At 32.2% G+C, this 25,324-nt stretch overlaps 1 protein-coding gene and 1 long non-coding RNA gene across 10 annotated transcripts; one reads left to right on the top strand and one right to left on the bottom strand.

Annotated features, from left to right (window-relative positions):
• The first annotated feature begins 482 nt into the window (after positions 1 to 482).
• LOC103827528 lies at positions 483 to 25,112 on the top strand. Of its 9 annotated transcripts, none has more exons than XM_033285985.1 (8): positions 483 to 713; positions 808 to 901; positions 994 to 1,049; positions 1,348 to 1,427; positions 2,569 to 2,734; positions 2,823 to 3,084; positions 3,154 to 3,238; positions 19,203 to 25,112. In XM_033285985.1, the coding sequence occupies exon 8, from the start codon at positions 19,211 to 19,213 to the stop codon at positions 20,168 to 20,170; it is 960 nt and encodes a 319-aa protein (XP_033141876.1). In that variant the 5' UTR covers positions 483 to 713; positions 808 to 901; positions 994 to 1,049; positions 1,348 to 1,427; positions 2,569 to 2,734; positions 2,823 to 3,084; positions 3,154 to 3,238; positions 19,203 to 19,210; the 3' UTR covers positions 20,171 to 25,112. The 9 variants fall into 9 exon arrangements, with proteins under 9 accessions (XP_033141876.1, XP_009101307.2, XP_018509985.2 ...); XM_009103059.3 differs by having other exon boundaries at positions 2,532 to 2,734; XM_018654469.2 differs by having other exon boundaries at positions 994 to 1,427; positions 2,532 to 2,734; positions 2,823 to 2,908; positions 2,990 to 3,084.
• Positions 12,011 to 19,207, bottom strand: LOC117132367. Its single transcript, XR_004455920.1, has 3 exons — positions 15,655 to 19,207; positions 12,708 to 15,622; positions 12,011 to 12,609 (listed from the first exon to the last, which is right to left on the bottom strand). It is a non-coding gene; the product is annotated as an uncharacterized LOC117132367 (long non-coding RNA).
• Positions 25,113 to 25,324: the final 212 nt, after the last annotated feature.

The following is a 25,324-nucleotide window of genomic DNA, read 5'->3' as shown; positions in this document are numbered from 1 at the left end:
ACTATTTAACACGATCATATTGTATGCAACATAATAATAGGTGAAAAAAAATAGTGCTGACAAAAAAAATAAATGGTGAAAACTATTTGAATGTTTAATGGAGGTTGACATGTACAGTTGGGGATGTAAGAACCACTAGGCATCGTTTTACTTGTTAGCCCATTTTCAACTTATACAAAGCCCACCCAATTTAAAGAAAGTTGGACATCTAAGATCTTGGGCTTGGGTCTTGCTATTTTTTCTTTGTCTCAGAGTTTCGTACCTTCTAGGTTGAATACTGAGCACCATTATCCCAGTTTCTGATTAAGGTTTCTCTTAATAATGGGTGATTTAATTAAATGAAAATGAAATAAATAGGCAGTTACCGATCCTTAATATGGCTATTTGGGAAACGCTGAGGAATGGGTTTTCAAATACACGTGTCAGCTTAAGAAGAAAATGAGACTTATATTTTTTTTTCTCTTCTTTTTTTTTTGTCACAATTTTTTTTTTTTTTTCTTCCTTCGTGTTCTCCGTCTTCGAAGAGTCTTGTCTTCGTGTTCTCCGCAGGACGACGGTCCGTTCCTCACCGACGATCCCATCCTCCGCATCAATCTCATCGCCTTCTTCTGTAACTCTTCTCCGCATCAAAGGCATCACCTTCTTCTGTAGCGTCTTCTCCAGAATCCCATATCTTCGTTCTTTTCTGATTGCATGGCGGCGAACAGTCAAGGGTAAGCAAAGGTGATTCTACTAATCTTGTTTTACTAGATTCAAGTTTTTTATTTTTTATTTTTCTAATCAATTGAGTTTCTGGGTTGTGAACAGGGGAGGGATGATGAGGATTGGATCGATCACACCTGAATATGCATTCGATGATGAGGATTCGATCGATCTTGCGTGTTTCCATTCCACGAAGCTGGTAAAGTCTCGACCTGTCTAATAAAACGTTGTTGATCCTTCTCCGAGTATAGGATGAAAGCGATAACCTTTGTGCTGTTTTGTTTGTTGTAGGTGTGTTTGTTCAGTGGATGCTTGCGTTTTTGTGGATCTTTAAGGCCTTTGTCGAGGTAATGATTCATGCTTTAGTCTTGTTGGAGGCTTAATTAGGAGCGGATTGTTTTGTTGCCTATTAACTGATTTAGTCTTGTTAGAAGTTTAATTGATTGAGATGTATATGTGATCAACTTAAGAGCTTTGTTATTGGATTAACTGACTTATGTTGAAGAATGTATATGTGATCAAGTTAAGAGCTTTGTTTATTGAGTTGTTGCAGTGAATGATCTCTGTTAATTACATTGTTTTGATGTAAAGAGCTCTTCATTCTCTTTATTAATTCTTTTCTGTGTCTTGATTGTTCTGTGTGAGGTGTGTTCGTGGTTGAGGGTGTTGTGGCACAGACAAAGACATCTACTTCTTCGCAACCACAACCAGAGACTATTATTGAGGTAAGCTTGTCTTTACTCTTCTTAAAGTCTGCCTTTATTCTTTATAACTTGTCTGGAAAGTAGTAGTCACGGAAGTTGCTTTTTTCTTGTTAGTTTGTAGTCTCATTGTCTTTAAAATGAGATAGACTCTTTGTGGCTTTTCACTCTTGTAATGAAAGTACTCTGTTTTCTTTGCGGCATTTCACTCTTGTAATGAAATTCAAGTACTATTTTTTATTTTAAGTGGTTTTATTCACAGTGTTCATCCAAGTATCCTCTTCTCTTTCTCAACTACTTTCATCATATTCTTCTAAATTTCACAAACATTCATCTCAATCTCACATACATATAAAGGTCGTGTTTTTATGTTTTTATTTTAAATCTTATGTTGAAAATGTTTTATTTTAATATGTTTTATTTAATAAATAAATTTTATGTTAAAAAATTATAATTTTTTTTAAGAAACCACCATCGGAGGCACAAAATCAAACAGTTTCTCTACTAGATTTCTTATGTCCACTAAGTACACTTATATATTTAAATAATCATTAAGAAACACTAATGAGTTTCTATGGATAATGGTGCTCTAATAATCTATCTATCTATGATATAATAGTACAGTTCTCTCTTTTCCTATGATTCGAACCCGGGTAATTAATAATATAAACACCAACATTTATACCACTAAACTAAAGGATACTTTGTACATCGATAGCCGAAACTAATATATATATATATTTATGAAGGTTGAAAACCTTTGCTTCTTCAGTTTTCTCTGAGGACCGGACCTACAAGTGTATTATGAGTTTCGTTTTTAAATGAGGTTCATCACGTTATATGAAAAAAAAACAACAATTATAGTTTTTTCTATATTGTAAACTGTCTTCGTTTAACATGAGTTAGGGTTCTTTTCATCATTGTCTCAGAAAAGTCTGAGTTACAGAGTTGCGCCGTGTGTCTGTTCGTAATCTATTTTTTTCACCGGTGAACTCTTCATCTCCCCATCTTAAATCGTTTGATCTTAAATGTTTCTGATTTGTAGCCTTTCTGTAAACCCTATATACATAATTCTCATCTTTGATGAACCCAATCTACATTTTCACAAAACTCATTGATTCTTCTTAGCTTCGATCTTCTAGAAAATGTCTCTATGCCTCTCCAGTTCCTCAAACCGGTGTTTCCGGCATCCGTCACTCAACTTTCGAGTCTCTCCGTGTTGGTCGTAGTAGTCAGAGCATAGCCTCTAACCTCCTCGCTTATGGGATTCCCTGAACTTCAAGAAAGACAGTGAGTTTATGGGAATCACGGTTCTCCTTCTTGATGAAAAGGTAAGTTAATCTTCGATTTATCACACTTATTTAATATAATTGTTTTTAATTGATTTCCTCATTCTTTGTTAAATAATATTATTTACAGATTTCGTGATTCATGGGTTTATTCCCGCCGAACGTGCTAATCATTACATGTCAACCGGTTCCATTGTGAAAGTCGATTGTTTTGAGGTTGCTAGGTGCTCAAACATGTATAAGATAATTGATATACGTTCCTCATTCGTTTCATCTTACCAACTATTATTGATGAAGTCATCACGAGTGCTCCTGAGATCAATCTCCAATCATAATTAGATTGTTTGACAATTTCCAAGTGATTGCGAACACAAACCTAGAAGTACTCCCAGGTATATTATCATATTACATTTGGGTTTATAACATGTTTCGTTATCATAACTGATATTCAAAACTCGCAGATATGGTTGGGAAAATCAATTCTGTCCAAGGCTCTGACCTTAGAAAAGAAACAACTCGAGTCGTTCTCCGTCTCTTCATTGATCTGTAAGAAACAATCAACACACAATTCCTTTTATATTATTATATATATTGTGCTAACATCAATAATCAAAAATATTTCCTACCCAAATTATGTGGTCTTCAATTTATCTCCCTTACTTATCAAACTAATTTTACACAAACCTTTATTTTACAGCTTAAAAGAAACCACAACAACCCAAACAATCAAAACACCAAAAACTAGAATTCCAAAAAAGACGAATCATTAATGATTACCTCTCTTTTTTGTCTAATCTTAGAAATAAATTTCAAAACAAATATACCAAACCAATCACCTCAACTAAAACTCAACGACACATACATCGAGTCAGCTAAACAAATACAAACTACACGGCCAGCTATTTAACAATTTACAAACTTACTTTCGCAACGAAGAAGACAAAGACGACCACCAAGATCAGTGAAATTACCTAAACAAAAAAAAAGTATAGTAAGTTATGAACTCTGGATGATACAACTAACAATGATTCTTGTTTACATATTACCCATCAAATAAAAAATAAGCAAATACAACCACAACATGCGATACAAGAGACAATACCGACAGACACAAAGGCGACAACAACATCTCCACATGCTCACTCCTCTTGTCTTATAAAAATAGGTTACATGCCTAATGTCAACAGGCCAATGCTATTGTTTTCTTATGAGAAATACATAAATTCATATAAAACTCATTAAAGCCCTAATACTCAGAACTTTCACTCATTTTATAGTTATTTCTACAAGTCTTCATGTATTTGTTTTAAAAGTCCGGTAAGAACAAAATGTTTAAAAATAAAATAAAAACATATAACAAACATAATAAGGATAATACAAATTATTACTTAATACACACAACTTACACAATTAAACTGGAGAAAAAATATCCAGAAACAAAAGGTACTCTCAACAACTTTAATATAATTTATGTACTCTCAACAGTATAAGAAACAAATTAAAAAGACAAACAAACAATAAGTCTCAGTGATACAACAAACAACAACGCAAACTATATCAATCACAGTACTAACACAGTTTAGTCCTTCATAAGTGGAAAACAATGCATACACAGTTCATCATCACAACTCTAACCCTATAACAATAAAAAATAGTTGAAAAATAATTCAAAACGCAAAATTTATAACTACAATAACCCTGATAAATATTGAGATGAAACAAGAACTCTGTCCACAACCCCCGCTTGCGTAGTTTTGTATATGGGATCTCGTGTAGTTAGAAGTCTAGTATTTAAGATTATTGCAAATTGTCAATGGCATTCAACTTCATATCTTTGTTCCACTCGCATATGTATCAAGTGTCTTGCTTAGTTGTCGATTTGTTACGATTTTGTACATTATAAATTTGGGGTCTGCTCTCTTTAAAAGTGATGATCTTGTAATTAGTTTTACAAATTATGTATTTACTCATACGTATGCCATCAGGCCATGTGATGTAATCAATGTAAATAAGGAAGGGGTCATTTCATGCATGCATGCTCTTCTAAGATTTACTTCAATAACATTTTTTTCGCAATGCATACTGTTGTTAGCCCGACTCTGGCCTGTGCTAGAGGTGCATTTGCAAAAGTTTCATTTTGCTTTTTGACCTTTTTAGCTTAGATTAGGTCATATTATATTTTTTTCTAAAACAGTGAAGAACAAAAAACAAAATCTTAGTGAACTAATTTGTACGTCTACCAAACCGGAAACAAATTGAGATTACAAAAATCAAAATAATTTTGGTTGTTTTTATTTTTTGTATAAATAAATTAAAATGATAATATTCAAACTAATATTCAAAAATTGTAAGATCATACCTTAAAATTACTACTATAATAAAGAATAAAAAATAATAATGAAATTATCATAGTAAATTTCCAAAAAAATATACTCTAAAAGTTTAATTTTAGTGGACTTCACAGTGTCGTAAAATTTTAACCTAATTACAATTTTGTCTTCCTATATAAATGAAATTTATGAAATCTCTCTCTAAAATCACTGCAAAAGTTTATAAAACTCTCTCAATTCTGTAAAACTCTCTTATTTCTTTCTAAATTCTTTGAATATGAAGAAAAACTTTTGTTTGATTATTAGTTTTTCTCATGTCTTTTTCACAATATTATCGTGTTGTTATATATATTATCATTCATGGTTTTCATCTCCCCCCTCTAAAAATATAAGTTTTAGATCTATTGATTTTAAATGTGTATTTTTTTTTGTTTATATTCAAATAAAATTATAGATTCAAACTGCATTTACTTTGCTACTATTTTATCTTATAAAGTTTATTTTTGATTTTTTCAGATTTAGAATTATCTGATAGAGTAGACTTCTAATGAAATTTGCTTAAAAGTTCAAGTTAATAGAGTTCAAATGAAGTCTACTAAACCACAAATTTTAAGCAGACTTCATTGGAAGTCTACAAATATATGACTTTGATTTTTTTCTCATCTGTTTTTTCATAATTTTATCTTATTTTACAGATATTTTCTTCCATGGTTTTTATCTCCTCCTTCCAAAAATGTAAGATTTATATCTATAGATTTTAAATGCGTATTTTTGAATTTATATGTAAATAAAGTTACATATTCAAACTCTATGCCTTTATTTTACTACTATTATATCTTATTTTAATCTGTATTTTTGTTTTTATTGAACTAAATTTATAGATCCAAACTCTATGTTTTTGCTTTGCTAGGTAAAAAGAACTATTTTGAAATACTTTTCAGAACAAACTATTTTTAAAAATTTTAATGTATATCTTAAGATCTAATTTTTTTTGTTAGTGTAGACTTCTAGTAGACTTCAAATAAAGTCTACTAAACCGTTAATTTTATGTAGACTTTATAAGAAGTCTACTAAAATATGATTAAAATTTTTATCTTATGTTTTTTCATAATTTTATCTTATTTTGCACATACTCGTTTCCAAGACTTCATTTGAGGCATCAAGATTATGAATAATCAAACAAACTCTCGAATTTTTTAATAAATTGCTTTGTAATAATTTATCATCATAAAATATTCTGTAAATAATTATTTTGATGCATAATCTATAAACATTGTATTCATTTTTTTTGTTTACTTGTATAATATATTAATTTCTGCGAGTTATCAACTTTTTCACAAGATACCTAATCAATCAAACAGTTAAACCCACCATAAGCTAAAATAATAACTAACACACACATGTGCAAGAATAAAATCTATACAAACTTCACAAGAAGTTAAGAGTAAAACTAATAACAAAAACTTTCCAATATTTCTCAAGCGTATACTTCAAATAATAAAAATACAGAAGCAGACTTCTAAGTAAGTCTACACTTATTATTTAACAACCTAATCAAACAAGAAATTTCTTAGTTCCATAATTATAACACATAATCTTTTGAAATTTATTCAAGACTAGGGGTGTCAAAATGAGTTAAAGCTCATGATCTGGCTCAGCTCAGTTTGATTTTCCACGAGCATGAGCTCTCTTTTTTAGGCTCATTTAGTAAATGAGGTTAATGATCGAGCTTAAATTAGATCACGAGTTATATGAACGATTTTTAATGAACATGAGCTAACTCATGAGGTTAGTCATTTTATACTATATATATATATATATATATATATATAAATATATATATATATATATGTGTGTGTGTGTGTGTAGATGACTTCTATTTTTCTTATGGATAGTTTCTATATTAATCATATTTATTTTCTAAAATTAAAATGTAAAACCAAAAAGCTGTAAATATACATAAAAATGTATAAGAATATTGATATCAATTCTCAGAACGAGCCGTTCCTACACTAGGAATTTTGAAACATTTGCTTCTGTTAAATAAATTTGGAAACTTTTTATAGGGCATATTTTTATATAGTTTGTCCATGAACAAAACGTTATTGATTGATTCATATTTTTTACTATTATAACTTAGATGTCAATATGACAAGTTAATTATATCCTATTATTTTACAGTTACATCCTAATATGTTCATCTTCTTTTCTTCTATCATAAAACTTTGTTTTTCTTCATATTTTAATTTTTTATCTAATATTTTATCTTATTTGTTTATTAATCTACTTTTACAATTTTGAAATAAAATTTCTGTATATAAGTTGTATTTATCAGTTAAACATGACAGTGGAAAATTATTCCACCAAAATTTTATTTCAATTTTTAATTAATTTTTATGTAAGTTCATCATAAAACAAATTGACTTAACATATTATTTTATTTGGTTTAGGGCATCAAAAATTCTTCGCACGGCTCTGTCAATCCTCATGTCATATATCTTTAGAATTAAAATATTTCTAAGACTCTCATGCCGAATGTATATTTTTATGATTTAAATAGATGAAGACTTTGAAGATGAATCATCTCAAGACTCTTATGTGAAATAGATTTTTGGATCACTAAATTAGCTTTTATTTAATTAACTATTAGGTTTTGTTTTCATTCAGTATTTAATATTAATGTTTTAGATTTTTAACATTTAAATTTTAATTATATTATGAAATTATGTGTATTCTATATTTTATTTTATAATTATTTTTATTTTTTTTTATTTTTAAATTGGATCACGAGTTAGCTCATTTAACTCATGATCTAGATTAGGCATGGGCATTCGGGGTCCCAATCGGGTTTCGGTTTTATCCGTTCGGGTTTATCAAAATCAACCCCATTCGGGTTATATAAAAGTTCGGTTCGGGACCGGTTCGGGTTATATCGGGTTCGGGTCGGGGTTAGTAAATCTTCAAAGAACCGGTATAACCCATTGTATTTTCGGGTTCGGGTCCCAATCGGTTCTTCGGTTTAACAATACATGATTTGTACCTATTTTGTAACTAAAACATAAATGAAATCGGTTCTTCGGATTTAAAATACATGATTTGTACATATTTTAATAGCCAAAACATAAGTAAAATCGATTAAAAATTAGAAAAAACATTAAACGTGATCATTCAAAATCAAGCGAAAGATGAACATAGTTAGTGATAGAAAGAAAACCAGATAAATGAAATCATAAAACAAAAACTAAGTTCTCATGAAATGAGAAACACTATTCAATGAAAACAAAACCAAAATAAAAAAAAACTTTAGGCTTCAACCGCTACATTCCACCATCAACCTTCATGTATTAGATAATTATTTTAGAAGTTCAATAATATCTTAAAGTATTTTGGATACATATTAAGAATTAAAATCATATTTGGTAGAAGTTCTTTTTGTTATTATAAATGTCTCGGGTTCTATCGGATATCCATTTAGGTCTGGGTTCGGTTCGGATAATACCCATAACCCAATATACCAAAAAACATGATCCATTCGGTATTTATGTCGGGTTCGGATCGGTTCGGATTCATTTTTATCGGATCGGGTTCGGTTTATTTGCCCACCCCTAATCTAGATGATCTAAGTACGAGTTTACATATGGAAGCTCATATAATAAATGAGATGAAGTGAGTTAGCTTATGAAAGATCTGGCCTCATTACGAGCTGAGTTGAGTTGAGTTGAGTTGAGCGAGTTAGCTCATTTTGATACCCATATTCAAGACCATTAAAATTCATTAACATACACTGTATAATAATTAAATCATGAAATATGATGAATAATACACAAATGCACTTTTAATATAATTTTCGACGTAGACTTCAACTAGAGTCTACATTTGTAGACTTTCAGAAAAGTCTACTTTTCAGAAAAGTCTACACTTATTAGCTAACAACATAGTCAAACCAAAGATTTGATAGTTTCATAATTATAACAGATAATATTCTGAAAATCATTAAAGATCATCAAGATTAACTAACACACACTGCCAAACAATAAAATCGTGAACAAATTTAATGAATAACACACAAATCCACTTTTAATAGAATTTTCTACGCAGACTCCATATTTAGTCTGCAAAATCGTAGACTTGCTTTGCAGTCTACGTATGATGTCATATACATCTACTGTTTGGGTTGGTTTTTGCAATTGCAAAATTCATATGTTATTTTTGTATTTGAAAAAGGTTGTAATTGTATACAAGTAAACTTCCTTTTCAACCTACAATTTAAAAATGTTAGTTTTGTAATTGACCCAAATTCACCACGTATTTGACTTTCAAAGTAGACTTCATTTTCAGTCTACATTTTTAAATTTTTTGAAAGAGGTCAGTTTTGTAATTGACCAAATTTTACCTTTTACGAGTAGATTTAAATAGACATCTACTAATGTGTAGACTTCCTATGAAGTCTACTATCAAATCCGACGGGTTAATTTTGTGTTTGACCAAAATAAAATAGTAGACTTCATATGTAGTCTACGTGTTTTTTTATAAGAATAGTAGATTACATATGAAGTCTACACTTTAATTAATTTTTGGTTAATCTTTTAACATTTTAGTCAAGTATAAAACTAACCTATTTAATTGTTGTATATAGATTCCCTAAATACCGTCCTATTTAATTCGTATGCTAAAATTTATGCTAAATTATAAATATAACATATTTAAGTTTTATATGGCGACCTATGAGCTGAGAGCTGTATATGGCGACCTATGAGCTGAGAACAAAATGGGGTTGCCATATGGCAACCTGAGAGCTGTATATGGCGACCCGTGAGCTGTATTTCGAGACCTAAGAGCTGTGTGGCGACCAAGAGCTGTGTTGCTTGTTTTCTTCGTAAAATCTTATCGGAAATTTCGATTAGGACGAAACGAAAGGCATTTTGATCAAGACTCGAAAGAGAACAAAATGGGGTCGCCATATGGCGACGTGGGAGCTGCATTTCGGTTACCATATGGGGACCTGGGCTGGTAAGTTCTCGGTCACCATATGGTGACATGGGCTTGCAGCGTCTCGGTCGCCATATGGCGACCTGGGCTGGTAACATCCCTGTCGGGGCTTGCAGTGTCTTGGTCACCATATGGCTACCTGAGCCGGTAATGTCCTGGTCGCCATATGGCGACCCGGGCATGGAGCGTCTCGGTCGCTATATGGTGATCTGGGCTGGTAACGTCTGGTCGCCATATGGCGACCCGGCCTTGCAGCGTCCTGGTCGCCATATGAGGACCCGGGCTCAGGCCGTGTTGCTCGAGGCAGAGGTCTCTTTGATTTTTCGAATATTTCTATTTCAGTTCTTTCCCAAAATTATTCCGGGAAAGTTTCCCAAGAGCAGTAATCCTAGACGTTGATTTCGAGATTGCCGATAAAATAATTCTAGAACTTGTCGTATAACCTTTTCATTAAAAATTATACGAAATGTTTCGAGAATTATTTTCTGGGGACTTTCAGACATTGATTCTGTCGTGACCGATTTTGACCACAACACATAAAACTACCGAGAAGTTATATCAATGTGGAAATGGATTCTAAAACATGTGGTCATATTAAATGAAATTTCAACATCTAATATATTTTGAAGAGATAAAAAAAATGTAAGGATTTGTATATTTTTGATAGAGGATAAGTCGAATATATTAGAAGTGTATATTATAGATGTTTAAACGTGTGTTAGCGAGGTTATAGCAAATTAATCATGTGTATAGAATGGTTTGGCTAATGAAAGCAAGTTATTTATACATGTTTAAATGATAATTAAAATGACTTACTGAAGAATTGAGTCTTCTTTTTATTAAATTTGAAAGTTGTAGATTTCTTTGATATATTTTCTTTTATTACATTAATGTATGAGCTATGAAGAATTGAGTTTTGTAATTAAATATAAAAGTTGGAGATTTCTTTTAAAAAAAATTCTCAACATATTAATGTCTTTGACGTCAGTTAACAACGTTATAACGGTTGACTATTCATGTAGCTAAATTGGCTTGATAATATAATATACTAGGGTTTGGCCCGCCCGTAGGACGGGCTAGTAACTGAAAAAGTATAATTTATCAAAAATTTATTGAATATTTCAAAATGTTTAATTTAGTTAAATTGTAAGTAATCTTTAAACTGTAATACCAAAAATTACAATTATATGGTATTCAAATTTTTAATATTACAATTATATATTTGTATATATCATTTATTTTGATAACTCTAATATTTTGGTTGAAATGTTGTTTGTTACATTTTCATCATGAATTTTCCCGTACATGTTTTGAATATATATTTTTATGTTGAAAACTTAAAATCTGAAATAACCACACAATATTGTAAATTAATTCTTTGTTACTTTCAGCCAATCTAACGTGCTTGGTTGTTTGTAGAGAATATGCTGGTGTGAGAAGTCGTCTGTTCAAAGAGAATAGAAAGTCTTACATGATGATTTTGGTCAGAGAAGTTATTGTGCATCTTTATAATGTTTGTTTTTTTCTTCTTTAAACCATAAACAAAAAGGTTGGTTTCACAATGTTTGTTTTAGTTACTTCAGCTGGTAGTGATATGTTTTACTATGATATATATATTCATATTTTATTTCTTGAATCCCTAGTTATTTATTTTTAAAACTCTATTATTGCCTTTTTTTTAAGAAAAAACTTTGTTATTGTATAGCTATGTTTTTTACTGCTGTGACTACAAATTTTGGTTATTGATTTATATTTTAAGAGTAATTTAAAATGTGAATAAATATGATTCTATGTTTAACTTAGTTTTGCTTCCGATTTATATTAATTTGATTAAAATTTTGACCAAAATATCTATTACTACAGAGACAGTTTCTCTCACAGAGATGTCTTTAGGTGTGTTGATGTCTTTTTGTAAACTCATACAAAGATGCGTACTTGTTTATTGCTCATGAACCTTTATGTTCTTGTGAGCATAGATGCTATTATCAAGATGTCAAAGAGTAATACCAATGTCAATAAAAGCAAGAAACATAGATCATCTGCAAGTAACTTAAGGTTTCTCATAGCTTCACATGTTTAACTTATCCTTTGTAATAAATTTTAATGTCTTTTTATTGCCATTAGCATGAGCTTATTGCTTTGATGCAGAAAAAGAAGGAGCGGTTTAATGCTGCTGCGAAAAAGTACGGTGAAGGGAGCGTTACATTGACTCACGGACTGACAATCTGACATTAGACATGTTGGTGTGTTCTCTTCCCACTTGGTCAATTTATTGTCGGCCTAGCTGCTTTGTCCTATCATTTTGAGAGAATGAGACTACGCTGCTGCTTAACAGAAAAACAAATAGTGAGGCAATGCAGGGATTATGGTTGTTATCAGATGGTCACGAAGAAGTATTCCATCAAAAACATGCCTTGGGGAATCGAGTTTGCTGCTTTCTTTGCGCAAATGCTTCTTAACTTGTCGGGCTCGCTTCCCTGAAATATGTATTGTTAAAGTCCGTGTATTAGTTTCTGATCTGTGGACATGGACCCAAAGTCAACACTCTCCTTAATGTACTTATTCCTAGCTTTTCCTCTCTCTACAATAGTTCGTTACCTACACAACACAACCCAAAGATTCCAATCAAAACTCCGAGATTTTTTTGCAATGATCCTATCTAAGTACAGAGGAGATCGATTGACTTTTTTTTTTACCTGTGATCCTCCAGGGCTGTTGTAGACACCAAAGAAATGAGCAGTTGATTGAGGATTGAAACGACCATGTATTAACGAATTAGTTGGAGATCGAAGAATTCTGGGTATAGTGGAGACATCATCTTCCTTCTCTGGTCGTCATCGATGTCACAGCCTTCTAAGGCACAATCTTGAAGTCAAACAGACTCCTGCTCTCTGTTCGCTGATCATCTTCTTCTGAAACGTAGATCTCTCTCTATATTGAGCTACATGAGACCCAAAAACAGAACACGAAGTATACGGAAACGAATCGACGCTGTGGGAATCTTGAGTTGAGTATTGGCTGTAGCAGTAGCCTTTACGCAACATGATTCCCATGATCCCTGCGAATTCCATCTGGGTTTCTGGGAAAGGCAAAGAAACCGCCGGAGATATTTCCTCCATTGATGAAATCTTAACTCCTGATAGATTTGTAAAGCTCTGAACTTTTTAATTTCTGGGGATGGTTGATCCTTTAATGGAACAAAAGTGAAAGTGGGAGACAAAAATATGTGGGGAATGGGGATGAATCGTTGTTGGTGTATATATAACCTTGTGGAAGTGGTGTAGAAGCTATGGAAGTTGAATCGAAGATCAAATAGTGGGAAATTTTTGTTGAATGCCGTAATAAATAGCTCCTGAAAGTGGAGCCGGAGCGACGGTTTCCTACGATGGTGGTCTCAGGCTGAAGTATTAGTTCCAAAGCTTTTTTTTTGTGTGCAATAGTTCCAAAGCTTATCCAGCCTATTAGACAGTAACGAAACATTAAAAATAAAGCGAACCAAATACTGGGCCAACTTACGCTTGAGGCCCACTTCGGCTATCCACGAAATCAAATGCCGAAAAAGCTTGGAAGGGTGTTGACGTGGAGGGCTGAGGGAAGAGCATGATGAAGTGGCAGCATGAGAAGAGATTCTCTTCTCCTTTATATATATATATACTAGGATCGGCCCGCCCTACGGGCGGGATGTATATTAAATAAAAATTGAACCGGTATAGTATGTATTTAATATATATTTATATCATAGAAAACTATACATATTAGTTATTTTTCTTACATGTTTTGGTATTAGCAGACTAATATAACTATACAGAATTACATGTTTTGGTATTTTTCTTACTTTTAATTATATATTTAATATGTTTTGTTTTAATTTGTATTAAACAGAATATTTAATATGTTCTGTTTAAATTCATGTCTGTTTAAATATATTTAATATTTAATATGTATGTTTTTTTTATTTTAGAATATTTAATATGTTTTTATAATATAAATTTAGAATCTATTATAAAAACATAAGTAGCTATAGACAAATATAAAATAATTTTAAATTATTCATTGTTTTTATCTTAAACGATTCAAAATTTGTAGTATCCAATTTTTCTTGTTATAGAAAACTATATATAAGGTGAAGAGCAGAATAAAAAATTAATTAAATTTTAGTTATGGTATTTAATTGGTTGAATTGTAGACATGTTTCATTTCACTTAAAACTATTTATAATGTTTGTTTCCAATTAGTCTCTAAGTAATTTAATGGATTCTCCCTCCCTTAAATTTACAACCATATATATTGTTTGAGATATATTTTCTTTGGGTAAGCAATGTTTTAATAGTTGGTTTGCATTTGGATGTAATGTTTACACTCTTGATGTGCTGTAACTTAATTGTTTTGTAGTATATTAACATAAACGAAGTAGCATATAAACATTTAGTATTCCCTCTACACGTTTTAGGGTATGAATGGTTAAAATGTAGCGGTTACGGGTGCGGTTGTTAAAGTTTGCAGACGTGGATGGTTATGGTTTTTAGCGTTATTAAGAAATTTGTAAAACTGTTATATCGGTTAAAAATTAGCGTTGTTGCGAAATAGTTATGCCAAGTTAATTATGAGACACTCCTGCGATTTAATAATAAACGACCAATATTAATACATTATAATATTATAAATATTAAAAACATAATATTATAAATATTAAAAACATAATATTATGATAAAATTTAATAATTATTAATATAATATAATTAAAAACAATATTACATCTATTTATTTTATTTTATTATTTTTCAAAAATTTATAATTTCACTAAAAACCTTTTGAATATTTTTATTGGAACTTCTTAAAAAATATTTTGTCTTGTTTATATATGTACAAATCCTTTTATATATTTTGTCTTTTATGATTCTTTTAGTGAATTAAAATATAAGATATATATATATATATATATATATATATTTTTTTTTGTTTAAAGTATTTCAGTTTTGAAATTTAAATTTTTTTTATATATTTTTTTATTCATTGCAATTGTCCGTAGTAGAAACTATCTTTGATTTTAAAAGGTTTGGAGCGGTTTAAAGCGATTTATAACATTTTGTGATTATTGTCAAATATCAACAACCGCCAATAACCGTAAAATGTAGTGGTAGCGGAAAAACCAGTTAAACCCGTGGTAATGTTACATATCTCTACGCTCATGTGAGAATTAATTGGATAGTCAATTTTTATGCTTTTTATTTTTGTGTATTTTAACATAAACCTATATTTTTGTGTATATTAACTAAATTTTTTGTCCTATGTTTCTTACTCCTTATAAAGATCTTACATATAGTAGAGTCCTATCTCTCTTGTAGCGAAGAACAAAGAAAAATGCAAATTCAATCAAATATCTTTACATTCTTTTCTTAAACCTAACAAAACTAATTAAGCTTCTCTAAACACATTGACCAAAAAACATATCTTAAAACGGTCACTAAAAAATCATAATAAATATGCTTGGCCTGAAACCACTAAAGTAAGGATGAATTGTAGAGTAATGGGATCTATGTGCTGCTTCCCCTGCAAACATGACTTGAAGCTCATGAACCTTGGCTTGATCATGATAATTGACCTGACCAACCTTCTTGTTAACCCTTAGCAATGGTTACCAACCTTCTTGTTAACCCTTAGCAATGGCTCGGCCGTGGCGTCTAGCTCATCCCCGCTTGATTACCGCGTTATATGATTAGCGCTGAATAGTGGGTTACCTCCCCTTTTGTTCTTACAAAACATTTGATATTATATGTTAATTAAGTAAATGCATTTTACTGAGATAAAGAGAGATAGAGTGAGAGACTATAGGAGTTTTGTAAACGTGTTCATGAGTAAAATGATCTATGTCTTTTGATCGGCTGTGTCATCATTCTCATCATTCTCTAGTTTGTTCATGGGAATTTGTTTGACTAACCTATCTTGGATAATGTCTCTTATTGCAGTAAATGAATGTAAAATTTATAAACATTATCTTAATGACTATTTACAAATATAACTGTCTACTCGTAATATTATAATTCAAACTTCAAACCCAATGCTTGCAATTCAAATGATGTAAGAAAAGAAATAGTTTATTTACCGTGATTAAAGTATCTTGAGTGGGTAAGACATTATGAAAACATAATATTAATATTTACTATTTAGAAAATATATATTGTTTTATTTTTACTATGTATCTGATAGTATAGTATTCAGATATTAAATTTACTAACACAGTAAATATTGGATGAACAAATGGTAAATAGTTTTTAAACAATAGGTTAAAAAATAAACAGAAATTATTTGATCATTAAGGTTGTTTTGATCTACTATTTTGTAAGCTTTTCACTATTTAAATAAATAATTTTAAAACATAATACTGAATTAATCAATTTTTAGTAACACAGAAGTGATATAATATTTTACTTATTCTAATAGCCGGTATCTATAAATATTTTTGACATATGTAATGATTAATTCAACTTTGGCTTAAATTTTAAAGAAAACATGAAGCTAAAGAGCCATCAACTTCTTAGTTATTTTCTTGTTTTTTTTTTACTCTAAGGTTTTGGGAGTGTAAGAGTTGAATAGACGTGGTGCCTGTGTGAATTATAACATTTGTTCTTGGCATACGGTTAACATTTGTTCGTGTTTCTTCTGGATTACGAAAAATACATATGCAATACAGAATTACATGTTCAAGTATTAGAATTTATATGAAGCTAATTCTTTATTATATAATTTTGGGAAACCAAGCATTGCAAAAATTATACTCTGACACTAACTCCTCCCTTCAGCCTCTTGTTTCTTACCTCATTACTTTAATTGCTAATGGCTATCTAACAATCTCACTCTCTAATTCTTTAATAATAATGTTTATCAAGTTTTCCACTACATTCTTCATATCCTGGCAATTTTATTGTTATTTTTGAAACAAAGATCAGCACGTCTAGCCAAACTCTATGCTCTAGCACGGTTCACTAATGTCAGATGCCTAATGTAATGTTGAAAACAAAGTTTAATACTAATGCAACTTCTTAAAACGAATGTATCCTATGAAGATCATGATGAATCTTTGCAATATGAATAAGTAAGAAAGATTTGCTGGAATCAGGAACAAAAGCTGCGTGAAACTCGATGAAAGGATCAAAGTTTCCAGCTTTTATACGATTCCCATTACTGAGAATGAACACAAACGTGTTTTCCAAAAGAAAAAAAAAAGAACACAAACTTGGAGCAATTTTCCAGATCATCACCGTCACCCATGGAGAAATCGAATCGAGTCACTGTTTAGAGTAATATAAGCTAGCAAAGTACATCAAAAGAGATTAGAGATGCATTACAAATAAAATCGATCCATGCAATATATCAGCGATGAAAAAAGAAGGGAAACAGACCATCGAGAGAGAGATTGATTATAATGATTGAGGGGAGGAACTGATGAATTTCACGTCAAGAATCTCACATATTTATAGATTGTAGATTCATACCATGGAAGAAAGAAGGGGGTATTGAATGAGACATCATGTAAGCAGTGGTGGGAAGGTGGCATTAATGATGATCATTCAATGTATAGGTCTTCCGACTTCCGTAACGGTGCTGGTTTCATAAGGCGGTGGGAGGAAATCAATCGTGAAGAGAGATCCGTTGTATTCCGAACAGAGATTGGTCGGGAAATAACGTTTCTTGCAACACTTTTTTTTGTCACTGTTCTTAATTGCGGTTAGATGAAGACGGAGTTGAACGCTTGCGGCTGCAGAAGATCGTCGTTAGATAATAAGATAATATGTGATAAAGGTAATCTTTCTGGACTTCAGTTAATTTTATTAGTAGAGCCCAACAAAGAAATATACAGACAGCCCAACTTCAACATGACTATTCTAAGGAAAAGTAATTAAAGCCCAGCAAACAGACAATGTATCTCGCTTAAATGAAACGGTGCACTTTGGTTAAAGTGACACGTGTCACACTCTCAGTCTCCGAATTTGTGACGTGGAATCCCATGTGGCATGCTTAAGAAGGAGAGAAACCCTTCTTTATATATATAGATATATAGATAGATAGATATTTTTTGTTTGGACAAAAAGTAAAATTTAAATGGTTTGTTTTGTGAGTTATAATTTATTTGTTATAAACATGATGGAGAAACGTCAATGTTTGCTGCACCGAAAACATTGACATTGTATGAGAACGTAAAAATATGTGGAGCCCACCGTCACTATGCACGCACAGTAACTTTATCTTTTTACTTCTATATATACGAACGTTTTCGTTCGATTGTAATACACACCATCTCTTCTTCCTCTTATAACATATTCTCTCTCGTTATTATTTTGTATCAGTAGTATCTCCTTTCTGCGGGTATAAAATTTCGCTCTTATTTAAAATTTTCGATACTATAAAATTATAAGTTATTTTATAACACGTTATCAGCACGATCACTCTGCGATTCGGTAAAATTTATATGTATCATATCTACTCTGCTATAATGGCCGGTATACCGCCTATATTATTATTTATCATTTTATAGTGATTGTTTAAATTAATGCGGGTGGTATGTCGCCTCGTTAATAAACCTTGATTGCTAATTACACTATAATTATTGGCTTGGTTGTGCCGCCGCATAATCTATTTAATGTTATAGTTTTTCTATCCCCATAATACGATTAATATCTATTTGTTCATCATATTATGGTTATTATATAAGTGTTTGGTCACCTACATAAAATATTACGAAATTTACGGAATTTGGTTGACTGATTGTTACAATATTTTCAGATTGATTTTCGTTCATACGATTTAATCCAAACGGTCACAAAGAAAAAAATTCAAAATTTTAACCTTTTTCAAACGGCTATGAACAGTATTTTCATCTATAAATATACTCATTCTTCACTCATTTACTTCATCCAAAATATTTCATCTTCTCTCAAATATTTTCAAATCGCCACATTCCGGTTTTTCATTGCAAGAAAGATGATTCGCATATTTTTGGTTTTATGTGCAATTCTAATTTTTGCTTCTATGTTCGGTCTTTTTATTGGAGAATTTTCTCCTGAAGAATTTACGCTTAATGTCGGTTTACTTTTCTATGCGTTGTTTCTCCTTGTAATTGCATGTATTATTAATATAAATGATTCGTTTTAAAATTACAAAATTCTAATAAAATATATTATTTTGTGTTTTAGAAATACAAATGGCAAACATCGAGAAACTTCAGTTCCCGGCTCTGAAAATAACTGGCGAAAACTACGTCGGATGGGTCACAAACGTGAAACCATATCTGGTGATGAAAACGATAACCGAAACGATTGTAATCGGTAACAAATCACCGCCCGAGCATATAGCCGAAGCGATAATCTTCCTGAAGAAGCATTTAGATGAGAATCTAACGCACGACTATGCAAACGTCGAGGACCCAGCTGAACTGTGGCAAGCTTTAAAAGAAAGGTTCGATAACCAGAGACAAGTCAACCTCCCTCACGCTCTCGAAGAGTGGAAAAACCTGAGGTTCCAAGATTTTCAAAAGGTTGAGGATTACAATTCCGCTGTCCTGAGGATAGTTTCACTTCTGAAATATTGTGGTAACCCTGTCTGTGAGGCAGAAATGATGAATAAAACATATAACACTTTCCACAAACAGCTTCACTTCCTGCCCGAAATTTACAGAAAATGCGGGTACACAAGATTTTCTGAATTGATGGTTGCGCTCATGTTGGCTGAAAAGAACAATGAGCTCCTGATCAAAAACCACAATTCCCGACCTACGGGAGCCAAAGCATTTCCTGAAGTGAATGCTACGGCGGTAGAAAATTCGGAAAGGAGGAACCAGACCAACCGAGGTCATGGTCGTCGTTTCAACAACAAACGTGGAAAAACTTACAATCACAAATGGAAGGGATCTAACAAGTGGGTTAGATCCGAGCAAGTTTCTAAGGGTAAAGAAACTCAAGGGGACACCACCCAGAAGCGTGAGACCGTGTGTTACAGATGTGGCTGTAAAGGACATTGGTCCCGTACATGTCGTACTCCTCCACATCTCTGTAAGTTATATCAAGAGTCCACGAAAGGCAAAGCTAAAGAAGTGAACCTCACTGAAAACTTTGAAGGGACATCATACCTTGATGCCTCCGACTTCGCAAATGAGCTGGACTAGATTACTCCTGAAGAGAACTGAGATGCTTATAATAAGACTATTGAATAATTTTCAGTATTGTCATGTATAATTATTACATTTCCTGTTTTAAACAAATAATGATGTTTTAACGTCACCTTAATGTATAATTATTGTGTGTTTCCTTATATGATTATTATATGAATGAATTTTATGTTTTTCTTTCATTAATGACAATTTCAGAAATGGATCGAAATACTAATGGAGCAAAATCCAAGAAACGGATTCGTGAAATATGTATACCAGATAGTGGGACAACACACACTATCTGAGACAAAAGAGATATTTCTCTAATATAAAACCGACAAGAATTGTTGTCAATACAATATCAGGTCCTGCAGACGTGATTGAAGGAACTGGTAAAGCAAACTTTACATTGCCAAATGGAACAAAATTTTCCATAAATAATGCTCTATATTCTCCAAGTTCTAAAAGAAATTTGTTGAGTTTTAAAGACATATATCTTCACGGATATGATACTCAGTCTGCAACTGAGGATGGAAAGAAATACATGTATGTAACTTCTGAGCAATGTGGCAGAAAACACATATTGAAAAAGTTTCTAAAACTTCCTTCGGGACTACATCATACTTATATCGATGAGATCGAATCAAACCTTGTAGTAAAACGGAACCCAGAAGAGTTCACATTATGGCATGATCGTCTCGGCCACCCAGGCACTACAATGATGCGTAAAATCATAGAAAGTTCACATGGCCATTCATTGAAAATCCAGGAGATTTCTCAAGGGAAAAAATGACATGTGTTGCATGTTCTCTAGGAAAATTGATCGTAAGGCCATCGCCAACCAAAATCGATAAAGAATCACCAAAGTTCCTTGAAAGAATTCAAGGTGATATATGTGGACCTATACACCCACCTTGTGGACCATTCCACTATTTTATGGTATTAATTGACGCATCTAGTAGATGGTCACACGTTTGTCTATTATCATCTCGAAATATGGCATTTGCGAGATTTCTAACTTAGATAATCAAACTGCGAGCACAGTTTCCTGATTATACTATTAAAAGAGTTAGACTAGACAACGCTGGTGAATTCACATCCCAAGCATTCAATGACTATTGTATGGTAACAGGAATTGAAGTTGAACATTCCGTTGCTCATGTTCATACGCAAAATGGTTTGGCTGAATCTTTGATTAAGCGTCTCCAATTGATTGCAAGACCATTGATCATGAGATTAAAACTTCCAACCTCTGTATGGAGACATGCTATTTTGCATGCTGAAGCACTTATTCGGATCAGACAGAGTGCATACCATAAGTATTCCTCACTACAGTTAGCGTTTGGTCGAGAACCAAACATTTCCCACTTTAGAATCTTTGGTTGTGCGGTATATGTGCCTATAGCACCACCACAACGTACAAAGATGGGACCACAAAGAAGATTGGGAATATATGTTGGTTGTGATTCCCCATCAATTATACGATATCTCGAACCACAAACTGGTGACGTCTTTACGGCACGTTTCGCCGATTGTCACTTTGATGAGAAAGTATTCCCAGTTCTAGGGGGAGAAAACAAAAATGTAGAAAATGATATCAAATGGAGTGTACCATCATTACTATATCTTGATCCTCCTACTAAAGAGTCTGAACTAGAAGTTCGACGAATCATGCATTTACAAAGTATAGCTAATCAGCTACCTGATGCATTTGCGGATACCAAAACGGTAACTAAATCTCATATACCAGCCGCGAATGCTCCTGCTTGTATCAAAATAACAAATGAGCAAGGAAAAGCAGACGATACACGAGAGTCTAAAACACGCTTGAAGCATGGCAGACCTACTGGTTCTAAGAATAGAAATCCTAGAAAACAAAAGGAAGTCGAAATAGATGACACACCCAAAATAGCGGAAAATATTTTGGAAGAAACAAATAATGAGGATACTGACAAAGTAGAGCATAATGAGTCAGAAAAGAATCATGAGATTTCTATCAACTACATCCATAATAAGAAGATATGGAATAGAAATGATGTTGATGATGCTTTCTCATATATTGTGTCAAGTGAAATAAATGAAGAAATCGATGATCCAGAACCAAAATCTGTTTATGAATGTCAAAAGAGACATGATTAAAAACAATGGAAAGATGCAATACAAGCCGAACTTGATTCGCTTAATAAACGAGAAGTATTTGGATCTATTGTACTCACACCTGCAGATGTGAGACCAGTTGGGTACAAATGGGTTTTCGTTCAAAAACGAAATGAGAAAAATGAGGTTACGAGATACAAAGCTCGTCTTGTAGCTCAAAGTTTTTCTCAAAGACCTGGAATTGATTATGAAGAAACGTATTCTCCAGTTATGGGTGCAATCACGTTTAGATTCCTAATGAGTCTAGCCGCTGATAAAAATCTAGAGATGCGTCTCATGGATGTTGTTACAGCTTATCTATATGGATCATTAGATACTGATATCTACATGAAAGTTTCTGATGGTTTTAAAATGCGAGAAGCATTAAGTTCCAAACCTAAAGAGTTATGCCAGAAGCATTAAGTTTCGACCACCTGAAAAAAATGAAGAGATACTTGGTCCGGAAGTACCATATCTAAGTGCAATTGGAGCGCTGATGTATCTTGCAAATTGTACACGGCCTGATATATCATTCGCTGTTAATCTTTTGGCAAGATTCAGCTCATCTCCCACACGAAGACATTGGAGTGGAATTAAACATATTTTTCGTTACCTTCAAGGGACCATTGATTTGGGTTTGTTTTACCCCAAAGATTCAAAAGGTCAAATGATTGGTTTTGCAGATGCAGGATATCTTTCAGATCCACACAAAGCCCGATCACAAACAGGATACGTTTTCACGATCGGAGGCACTGCTATATCTTGGCGTTCTCAGAAACAAACGCTCATGGCTACTTCTTCAAATCATGCTGAAATCATCGCACTCCATGAAGCAAGTAGAGAATGTGTTTGGCTAAGATCAATAAGCCGACACATCCGTTCAAGCAGTGGGATTGACGGAAATACAGAGCCAACTATGCTACATGAAGATAATGCGGCATGTGTTGCTCAAACAAATGACGGATATATCAAAAGTGATAGAACGAAGCATATTCATCCGAAGTTCTTCTCATACACTCAAGAGCTCGTGAAAAAGAAAGAGATTGAAGTAAGATATGTCCGATCATGCGACAATGCAGCCGACCTTTTTACAAAATCACTTCCGACTTCGGTATTCAGAAAACATGTCCATAATATTGGAATGCGTCATCAGAAGGATCTATGACTGCTCCTTCGAGGGGGAGCTTACGTAGTTGTACTCTTTTTACCTTACTATGGTTTTTCTCATTGGGTTTTCCTGGAAAGGTTTTTAACTAGGCAACAAAGACGTTAAGCAAGAAGTAATAGTGACACTGGTTTCCAAGGGGGAGTGTTATAAACATGATGGAGAAACGTCAATGTTTGCTGCACCGAAAACATTGACATTGTATGAGAACGTAAAAATATGTGGAGCCCACCGTCACTATGCATGCACAGTAACTTTATCTTTTTACTTCTATATATACGAACGTTTTCGTTCGATTGTAATACACATCATCTCTTCTTCCTCTTATAACATATTCTCTCTCGTTATTATTTTGTATCAGTAGTATCTCCTTCCTGCGGGTATAAAATTTCGCTCTTATTTAAAATTTTCGATACTATAAAATTATAAGTTATTTTATAACATTATTTTGATTTATATCGGTTAGAGTTTTGTTTGTCAGTTTTTCCTTATAAGATCTGATCAATAGTTATGAATCCGTTTAGAAAAAAAAAAGAAAAGAAAAGGAAAAACAAAGGGTTTTTTGCCAAATAACAAAAAAAAAGAGTAATTATATTTTTAGTAAGAAGTTAGAGAGAGAGAGAAAGGTTTAGAAATAAGGAGAGATGTTTTTGGTTAGATAGTGGATTTGTGTTTTTTTAATGGTTATAGGGTGCAAATTCTGAAAAACAAATGTTGCAAACTTAGACAATTGGACAAAAGAAAACAAATTTAAAGTAGAAGCTGAAGCTGTAATTTCCTGAGATGTTCTGTACTAGTTCGTGAAGTCCATGACGTATTACAAGACGTGTGTCAAGAAATTGAATTGTGAAGATATTTACGAAAAGTTTGTCGATTGTGTATGTATATGAAGCTTGGAAAAGAAAAGATATTATATGGTTGGAGACAGAGGACATCAAGCGGGATGTTGATGTTGACGTGTTGTCGTGCTCGTTGGTATTTTCGGTGTGTGTTACATGTTGACGTACTTGGTGAAATACTCGGTGATATATATTTGGAGATTTGGAAGTTGAAGTCGAGACTCAGAGGAAGTGTAGCTCAGGGTTAAGTTATCCCGATAAAATCTGGACTCTAGGGGAGTTCAACTCAAGATAGTTTGTCTTGGCGAGTTATGATATAAAAGAGATTGGTGATTCAAGAGGGTTGTGCTTGTGCCTGTATTACACATTTGCGAATTGGTTGTAATTTGTTTTCTCATTCTAGTGGATTCGAAATCTGCACGAAGTCTGAGGAATAGGAAACGAACCATGTTAATAATTTTTATGTGTCGTTTACTTTCTACTCTATAATTCTCGTCTCATCCGTATTTACAGAAGCAATTTCTTTTTTTGCTGAAACAAGTATGATACAATAGTTTCAGAGAAATTTTTTAGGATGAATCTAAATTTTTTTTATCACAAATATAGTCTGAAGGTCAAAATGACCAAAATGGTATTAAAGAGGTAAATAGACATTCGTATCTCTAGGGTTAACTAATTTAAACTTAAGGTCTAGATCTGAGGGATATAGTTTTATGGTGGGGGTTTGGGGATAGGGTTTAAAATTGTAGAAAATAAATAAATACTTAATATTTAAAATAGTCTCAAAACAAATTTTTGAATTTCAAAATAAAATTTTGAAAAATAAAATTCAAAAAAATAACCGAAAAAGGATATTTCAAAAATCAATTTATAAAATAATCAGAATTCAAAAACGTATAATTCGACAACTATAATTTTTTTGTATTTTCTTATTTTTATTTATATATTTATAAATTAAAGGTATAAGAGTCTTTTGACTATTTAATAAAACATATTTTGGTATTTCTTCTGTTTGGTAAAAAACAAAAT

This window comes from Brassica rapa, chromosome A01, assembly GCF_000309985.2.
Source record: "Brassica rapa cultivar Chiifu-401-42 chromosome A01, CAAS_Brap_v3.01, whole genome shotgun sequence".
In the NCBI taxonomy this organism is placed as follows: domain Eukaryota; kingdom Viridiplantae; phylum Streptophyta; class Magnoliopsida; order Brassicales; family Brassicaceae; genus Brassica; species Brassica rapa.
This window is presented reverse-complemented; position numbering and strand designations above follow the sequence as displayed.

What these genes read in the sequence shown, in the direction of transcription:
- LOC103827528 (XM_033285985.1), top strand. Translation starts at nt 19,211, where the DNA reads ATGGCAAACATCGAGAAACTTCAGTTCCCGGCTCTGAAAATAACTGGC.